Here is a 9,381-nt window from a genome sequence, read left to right as displayed (position 1 = left end):
AACACTGTCAGGCAAGGTCCGATTAAGGTGACTGGGGCCCTGAAGCATTTTCAAAAACAAAGCCCCTATTGTGGACATGTATAAGCTGTTCTAAGTATCATGACATAGAAATTAAAGATATAAATAATTTTCATTAATCAGCTACACAAAAAATCTTGCAAGAACTTGTGCATGAATTGCAGCTTTAGTGAAACTAACAGCCTGCTCTCCTCATTGTTACTTAACAAATGGGCCCTAGAGCAAATCAAGCCAGAACTCTTCATAGAAGCCAAGCTGACTAAAATGAGAATGTCGAATCTTGGCCATATTATGAGTATCACATCCCAGTTCACTAGAAAAGGCAATAACAATTGGTACGGTAGAAGGCAGTAGGAATAGAGGAAAACCACATTATAAATGGATAGATTCAATTCAGGAGGATAAGGCGCCAAGTCTGTAAGACACAAGCAGGGCTGTTGATAGAGGTATCTCATCCATGGGGTTGCCATAAATTGAAATCAACCTGATGGCAGTTAATGACAAAAACACACGCAACCTTTTGAAAATAGAAAGAGCAGGATATTTAGGAAGTGACTGGGAGAAAAAACTAACATCTTTTCCTTTCAGCATGACCCCCTGATCAAAAAGGAGACTGCAGTAATTATTCCATCTGACCCACTGATGATTGGGCCCTGCTCTCACATTATGTGCATAACACTGGCTCTGATGGGAAGTCTCACCCACCCACCAAAAATAAACTTGCTGAGAGAGATGGAGAAGAAGTGTGTGAGAATATAGACAAAAACTATGTGTGAAAATTGAAGTTTGTGAGATGAGTGTGGATAGATGTTTCTATACCCATAGAGACTACATTTCCACATAGCAATTAGACTTGGGGGAAAGCCTCCCATTGGCTCTAATGGGACACACATATAACTTGTTGAGGATGGCTGGGTAGAAGAATACATGCAAATGATAGATGTGAGAATGAACATTTGTGAGATGTATCCAGATGTGCAGGAATAAATGTGCATCATCGTCATCGTGCCATAAGTGCACATATCTATGTGCCATAAGTGCACGCATCTATGAGGAAGTTTCAGAGGTCCCAGAACTTGAGAAAGTTATTATTATTTTGACTGCAGCTTCTAGAATTTCTCAGCAACCTTGCTCAGCATCTCCAAAGTGTGGAGTATTCTAGAAGTGATAGTCTCTAATGTGAAATTTTTGCAAACTGTGCAGCCTGCCCTCCATTGGCATTTGCCCCACAAGACTCCAAAGTTAACTATTTCACCTAGTGAAAAAAGTTACCAATGGCTTTCTAGGATTTTAAGCAGGGGTCTACCTGGTGATGGCAGCTATAGAACCTGAGACCCTTTGCATGCAACGTAATCACTCCTACTGAATTCCTGAATGAATAAAAGGTAGATAAAAGGAGCTCTGGTGATGCATTGGTTAAATGCCTGTACTGCAGCCACTCACTCACAAACCACAAGGTTGTGAGTTCAATTCCAGCCAGGGGCTCAGGGTCAACTCAGTCTTGAATCCTTCCGTAGGTCACTAAAATGAGTACCCAGCTTGTTGTGGGCAATTAGCTTACACATTGTAAACCACTTAGGGAGTGCTTAAGTGCACTGATAAGCAGTATAGAAATGTACTTGCTATTGCTAAATGACAAAGAAAGCAGCTGTGGCTCTTTCATCTATTTGAGTGGTGTATTTAAAAATACTTGCTCATTCTCCAGATTGCAGCCTTAGAATACCCATCAGTGTCCCTGTGGTTCACATACAGCATTGAAGTACTGACACATGAGACGTTCAGTGTCAATCACTTGGAGAGAAAAATGAAAGCTCCTCATAGTCCTTACCTGGTCATGCATCCTGAGTCTTCTAGAAGCTGAAGTCTGAAACATCAAGATGGCTGAAGTTTCCTGTTCTTGCTAGTATGCTAGATTTTTTTTAAATATTCAAAATATTTTAAATCAAACATCCAGAATTAACACCTTCTGGCAGCCCCACACTGAGCCCCGTGGCCCCATTTTATAGCAAATGGTATAGGCACTGATGTTCACATGCAGCACCTTCTCGTTCTTTGATACATTATTAAGATAGTGTATCCACATTTCCACAACAAATATGTTCAGCAATCTGGGGTTGATCTGAGAGTGGGGTGGGGACTGAATCTGATGTGTTATATTAATAGCAATTGTAACAGATGGTAGCAATAATGATTTCTGATATCTGCAACCTCATTGCTCTTAAAAAGCACAGCTGGTGGTTTTGAAAAGATGGCAAAGTAAAATGAACTTCTGTAGTCAAGGAACTGTCCCAGCTTCATTAGTGGTTTTATTATTGATTTAATTTAAACATTAATTTAATTCAGTAACAATAATGTTTGTAAAGTAAGTCCTTAAAACTAATTATAAAATTTGAAGGAATTGGGTTTTGTATTATTTTCCCCCACCCCTGTATTTTTAACATATGTTGCTATCAATTTTTCAGTCTTACCTACATGATATACAAATGGAGATTGCTTACATTTTCCCATAGATCACTAGAAAGAACTTGCCTCTTAATTTTTTATCAGACAGTATGTAAGGCTGCTCATGCCAGCCTTCTCCAACATTAGACCATTCAAGATGGGTTGGATTACAATTCACTGTCTCAGGAAGATAGGAACTATAATTTGACCCATCTGGAGAAGGATGGTTTAGGCAGTGCCTCCACTTTTAAAAAACTAGTAATCTCTTGACTGTAACAGTGTGGGGTCTCATAAACTTATTAGTTCTGTTTCTTTGATTCTTCCCTTCATCATTTTCAGGATCATTAGCACCTAAGCCAAACGCAACAAATTCAGCAGAGCATCTTGTCCCCTCCCCTCTTGCCATTTCCACTTTGCTCTTCTAAAGAGGCACATGAGAGGTTCATCGTTAAAGATGGGAGACAGATCTCTGTTAGCATATGCTACGCTTTCTCCTTTCAGTGCAGAGAATGGATGAACCTCTGTAGTCATGTTCCTGAAATGTGGGCCTCGGCCAACTCTGGATCAAGTACAATCCTTTGACATCCAACAGAAGCTGACAGAAATTGTCTAAATAGGTACTTGATTTCAAAGATGAAGTCCCATCAAGAAGTCTTTCAACAAGGTGCACTCCATTTGAATTCACTGATCTGAACTATCAAGTGGCAAGAAATGATGATAACAAAGTTCAAGGTCTACCTTCTATCAGTTGGAAATCCAAATCCACTGAATTTCAATCTGTTCATCAGAACTGATTTCCAAAGTATTGATAAAAAAAAAATACCTGATCATCCTGTCCCAAAATGGGATGCAGTTTTTAAAAATATTATCAAAACCCCAACCAGTACACAGATTGACCTGACTTATTTCAGGAGCGATGCAGCATTTTTCAAGACATTAGCAAAATTACCCGTATAGGACATCCAAAAGATGTATGACATCAAGGTAAAATGGTTCTTCTAGAACACTGGATCTGTATTATTGTTTCTGTTCATTTTTTAAAATTCTTGCTAAAGATACCAGCTTGGTTCCACTGGTACCTCACTCTGGTTCAAGGCTCTCTCCCGGAGACTAAGTTCCAGGCACTCCACAGTAGGTGGATACGTTCCAAGTTCAAATTTGTTAGCAAAAAGATTTTTGCTGTTCAGCAGCCACTTCAGGTCACCAGTTCCAAAGATACAAATGCTCCTGACATAATGACCTGCCAAAAGAATAGAACATTAAGATCAATATTAAAGGGCACAGGCATGCATATGCACACACACACACATACACACACACACACACACCCCATTTGGTGGACCACACAAGCTTGATGTCTACCTGTGTCAAATACTTTGCAGCCCAATTCTGTCTTGGGGAAGTCTATCTCATTTAATTGAGACTTATTCCCATGTGTAGTGGTTTGAGTGTCCTACTCCAACACTCAAACCACTACACAATGCTGGCTCTTAGATATAGGGTAGAATATAAATATCTAAACAAACTAACTTAACAGGAACATCACTGAAGAGACTGAACATCAGGGGACACCTGGCTGAACGAGACTATGTATGAAAGGGATCAAGGAGTCCAAGTAGACCACAAGTTGAACATGAGTCAACAGTGTGATGTGACAACTAAAAAGGAAGATGCAATTTCAGCCTGCATCAATAGATGTATAGTGTCTAGATCAAGGGAAGTAATAGTGCCACTCTATTCTGCTTTGGTCAGGCCTCACCTGGAATATTGTCTCCAGTTCTGGGCACCACAATTCAAAAAGGATTTTTAGAAACTGGAGCGTGTCCAAAGGAGGGCGACTAAAATGGTGAAGAGTCTGGAAACGATGCCCTATGAGGAACGACTGAGAGAGCTGGGGATGTTTATGTCAGGATTTGAAGGGTTAAAACACAGCACACAGGGAAATGCTTGATGTGTGTGTGTTTGGCCATGAGCCTTCAGCAGAGTGGCAAGGCTGATCTAGCACAGCTGAAGCTCATTGTGTCAAGGACTCTTCAGTGTCCAAGTGCACGTAGCCATGGATGATGAAACATGTGTCTGGATTGCAGGGGAGACACATGGCATGGCTACATACCTGAACTCACTGGGTTTGGGAGACCACATGGTCTGGAGTCTATATAAACCCAGGGGTAGCAAGGGTGTGGTGTGGGTTTGAAGTAGGAGTTGGATTGGTATGTTTTGGAGTTTGAGAGATCTAGTTTTGTATAATAGCACTGTGAATAAAGAGCACTTTGGGGACTTTTGTTTCTCTGGTGGTTTATCAGAAGAAGCTACAGCATCGGTTTGCTGTGTGTCCCTGGAGGTTCCTGCATTGCTGCAGTTCCTGGAAGACATCCAGTTGTTGTCATCCCAATTGGACTCTGGGAGCCATGCTTCGGCTTCTGGAAATTTGCCAGCTCTGCTCCAAGGGTCTGATTTAACTCCAGGACTTGTTTGAGTTGCTGACAAGGGTTGTTGGACCCCAGCAGTTGCGCTGACAGTTTAGCCTTGAGAAGAGATGGTTAAGGGGTGATATGATAGCCCTGTTTAAATATTTGAAGGGATGTCACATTGAAGAGGGAGCAAGCTTGTTTTCTGCTGTTCCAGTAAACAGGACCTGGAACAATGGACACAAGCTACAGGAAAGAAAGATTCCACCTCAACATTAGGAGGAACTTCTTGACAGTAAGGGCTGTTTGACAGTGGAACACGCTCCCTCGGAGTGTGGTGGAGTCTCCCTCCTTGGAGGACTTTAAGCAGAGGCTGGATAGCCATCTGTCAGGTATGTTTTGATTGTGAGTTCCTGCATGGCAGGGGGTTGGACAGGATGGCCCTTGTGGGCACTTCCAACTCTATGACTTGAATTCTTGTCTCTGCTGAAGCCTCAAGAACCACCCCAAAACAAAATAATAGGAGGCAACCAACAGCTGCAGGAGGACCTGTGCCCCACCAAAACTGATCACACCTGGTTTCAAGTCTAGGTGGATATATATCTGGCAGGACTTAGGAAGTTAGTTTTAATAGTAAAAATTGAGTTTTAAATGACACAGCAAATCAACAGAATAATTTAAATAGCAACTACATAAATGATACAGTTACTGAACGAAATCCAATTGCTAGTCTCATCTAGTTCCAGAAAGGGACACTGGGGGATTCTTTGTTCATCCTCATGGCTTTTTAGCTGTGGGATGTCACAGGGTTCCATGCTATCTGCCATGCTCTTCACACAGATATTGAAGAGCATGGGGGATAGCATGGAACCCTGTGGCATCCTACAGCTTAAAGGCCATGAGGGAGAACGAAGCCCCCCCCCCCCCCCATGGCCCTTTCTGGAACTAAATGAGATTAGCAATTGGATTTATATCAGTAACTGTAACTTTTATTTCTTTTAAAAGCAGTGAGCTTATTGTGAGTTTCGAGGATCTGCTTCTCCTTGTCATCAGAGTCATCTGGGGCTGTACAGGTGCTGAATCATGCTGTAATAAGATAGATGAGGGCGAGTGAATTGTGCTCTAATTTCCCCCAGTACCTGGCAGCTCAACTAGCAAGATAGCCACCTTCTAAGAATTTAAGATCTACAGGCAAAGGATTATTGTCTGTTCCACAGACACAAACAGCTCTGTCAAGGCTGAGAGCCTTTTAAGATCTAGCTCTGCACCTGTGGAACGGTCTTCCTTTGGACCTCTGGCTGGCGGATCTCACCCATTTTCATAAGGGGTTGAAATTCTTTGTTTTGATTCACTGGATGAAGCTGCTGAGCTGTGCTTCAGGTTGCTGAGATGGCTGGGCAGATGTTGGTTTTTTATGTATATTTATAATGTTACAATTTACTCACTTTGTCTCTTACTGAATATGTTTAATGTTCAGACCTTTAGTGGAAAGGGTGTTAGAAATCATATCAACACAAAAATCAGGGAGAGGTCATTGGTTCATGTATTGCTAGAACTGCAAACTATTAAGTACACTTGGAGCTAGGCAGGAAATCTTCGCATCTATTCACACCAGGATTTTCTCTGTAAGATTTAGGACAAATTAGAAGCACAGAAACTAACAGGAAATACATGTTTTGTGAAATCTGCAAATCAGTAGTCCTCACTGGTCATGTAACAGGAATAGTGCTCAGCTTTTGCTCCCATTTCAAATGGGAACTTCCATTATCCAGACCTTGGCTGTTTCCCTTTTGAACTGTAGACTTCCAGAAACAGGAGTGGGACAAAATCAATACTTGTGTTTCTTACTGAACCCTTTTATAACTTCCATAAAAAAATAAGGAAAAATAGGGCCCACACAGGGCAATATCAAGGCGTTCACTCAGAAGAGTCAAGCTTTTAGTGCTTGTAAACAAAATGTCAAAAGTATTTACCATGACACCCTCCATGATTTGCTTCTGCATCACTCCATTTGATCGCTCTTAGACCACCTTCCCATGTAGCATTTGGCATGGAGCCAGGGACACCTGGGATTTGAAGAGGATAAAAGAGAAAGTTTTGAGTTTTGTTTGTTTACTTATTTATTAGTGACATTTATATCTTACCTATCTAATCAGTTCTAGGTGGCGCCTCTGTCCCACTTTACCCTGCCAATAACAAACATGATGTAAGTAGGTCAGGCTGAGAAAGTGATCAACCTAAGGTCACCCAGTGAAAATCAGGGTCTCCTAAAAGCCCGCCAAACAATCTAACCAACAGACTACATTGCTTATCCTTAAAATACCAGATGAATTATTTAAAAAGATTAACATTGCTGACACCCTGTGAGAGTTCTGGATCAGCTCAGTATCATGCAAAGGCAATGAAATGCACTTGAAATCCTTGTACTGTACAAAAAGTCCTTCATCAAATAATAATTTGAAAAAGAAAACTGTTTCAAATAGTTATTTCCCTGATGACCAGTTGCACAAACAACTCCTCTCACGTTACTGATCCTCATAGTCAGATGTCCACAGAAGAAAATGGACATGCTGTGGTGATGTATAATACTCAAGGCAAAGGTTACAGCCAGTGCTTCCCTTGCTCACTTTGGTATTGTACAGTCAAAGGGTGAAAACACTGCTGAGCAACTGAAGCTACCAGGAGTCATTTTACCATTAATAAATGAGAAAGATGTTGTTCTTGGTAACAGCCCACACACTCTTAACTGCCAAAAGCAAGGTCCCAGATGTGTCTCAGAAACAGAGATGAGATACTAGAAAAGGAGCCAGTTTGGGTCAAGGTTATCAGATTTTTTGGGAAGTCTTGGGTGCTCTCAACCTTTATACTTCCCAGGATGATATGGGAGATGTTGGCTCACTGCTGTAAACAGAACAGTGAAGAGAAGAGGACATGTGACCCTCCAGATGTTGCTGGACTACAACTCCCATTAGCTCTACCCAGTATAGCCAATGATGAAGGAGCATAAGAATTGTGGTCCAAGAGCTTTTGGAGGGAAGGTCATATGTTCTCAATCTATGGCACAGTGCATTACAGGATGCCCAGAATAACACTGCTGTGCCTGTCACCAAGATGGCATAGCCAGCAAGGAAGCATGTGTTTGCTTGTTACACTGATAACATTAATTCAGCAGCCAGTCCTTTCTGGGCATTTCACAGTAAGAGAAATACCAGACTATATCCTAGCATATTGTATGTATAGAAGTACACAAATGTCAATAAAACAGAAGACAAAACATTTTGGAAAACAATATAACATTTGCCACAGAGATTTAAAAATCCTAGGATTTCTTTTTTAAAAGCCATTGTTTGGTGCTGAGATGACATGAATGTTGGTGTCAGGCTGCCTTTGGAAGAGTACTGCTAAGGCAAAGTCCCATTACTGCCAGGTACTCTCCCTGATCACCTGGCACTTTACTTCAGGAGGTGGTGCCTCCCAAGAAGAACCTGTCCTAGAGCTTGGATGTATTCTACGAATGTAACTTTTTTTACAATACTTGTCAAGTCTGGTGTTAGGCAGGTACCTGTCATCACTACTGTTTGGCTTATCAAAGAAACACATTATGTTATGCATTTACAAGCTATTAATGTTACAGATTGCTTACTTTTTTTTAAAAAAAAGGCTGTTGTGTTACCCCCCCCCCAAAAAAAAAGAACCCAATGGGATTATTCACTACTGAAAAAACCTCTTTTTCTGTAGTGTTTCTTATTCATAACTCCACTTGGTCTTGTTTTACAATCCAATCTAACCTACACAGCCCACATGAGGCTTACTGCAGGCTCTTTAGGAAACCTCCCAGAAGCACTAATGATGTGATTTCCTGAGCACTCTGTAGTGCTACAGCACTAGAATGCTCTAAAAATGTTGCTTTAACATCCTCTACTTCCACAGCTCTAGGCACTAGAAATCATATTATTAATGCTTCCAGGAGGCTCGTCTGAGTGCTGTGAGAAAGATACTTACCCCATACAGAGTGGACTTTAAAATGAATTGAAGCAAATTAAAAGCAAGAATGGTTAAGAAAGACTACAGTAAAAGAACAGTTCTGGAGGGGTCCCCCACACCCCTACGAGAATGTAATTGCCCATTCCTTGAGATGTCTGACTTGGCTATGATGATGCATGCCTTGGTTACATCCCACTTGGACTAGTGTAACACATTTTACGTCGGCTACCTTTCAGAAGTCTTTAGAAACTTCAGTGGATTCAAAATGCAGCAGACCGAATGCTGACCAGGGCCAGTTATAGGGAGTATATAACTCCCTTGTTCAAACATGGCAGCCCGACTGGTCACTGGTACATCCAGGGCCAGTCATATAACACCAGTGCTTAAAGATCTTCACTGGCTGCCTATTCGCTTCCGGGCACAGTACAAGGTGTTGGTTATTACCTATAAAGCCCTAAATGGCTTGGGCCCAGGGTATCTGCAGGACCGCCTCTCTCCATATAATCCGCCCCGCACACTCAGATCATCT

General features: G+C 41.5%; 1 protein-coding gene across 1 annotated transcript in view; it reads right to left on the bottom strand.

Annotated features, from left to right (window-relative positions):
• Positions 1 to 2,309: 2,309 nt before the first annotated feature.
• Positions 2,310 to 9,381, bottom strand: part of LOC121928724 (N-acetyllactosaminide beta-1,6-N-acetylglucosaminyl-transferase-like) — a 24,487-nt gene continuing 17,415 nt past the window's right edge. Inside the window, exons 2-3 of the mRNA XM_042463832.1 lie at positions 6,842 to 6,934; positions 2,310 to 3,700 (exon numbers count right to left, since the gene is read on the bottom strand). Coding sequence (XP_042319766.1) covers positions 3,510 to 3,700; positions 6,842 to 6,934 — 284 coding nt within the window. The 3' untranslated portion in view covers positions 2,310 to 3,509. The remainder of the gene's footprint in view (positions 3,701 to 6,841; positions 6,935 to 9,381) is intronic.

The sequence above is a fragment of the Sceloporus undulatus genome, chromosome 4 (genome assembly GCF_019175285.1).
Source record: "Sceloporus undulatus isolate JIND9_A2432 ecotype Alabama chromosome 4, SceUnd_v1.1, whole genome shotgun sequence".
NCBI classification, from domain to species: domain Eukaryota; kingdom Metazoa; phylum Chordata; class Lepidosauria; order Squamata; family Phrynosomatidae; genus Sceloporus; species Sceloporus undulatus.
This window is presented reverse-complemented; position numbering and strand designations above follow the sequence as displayed.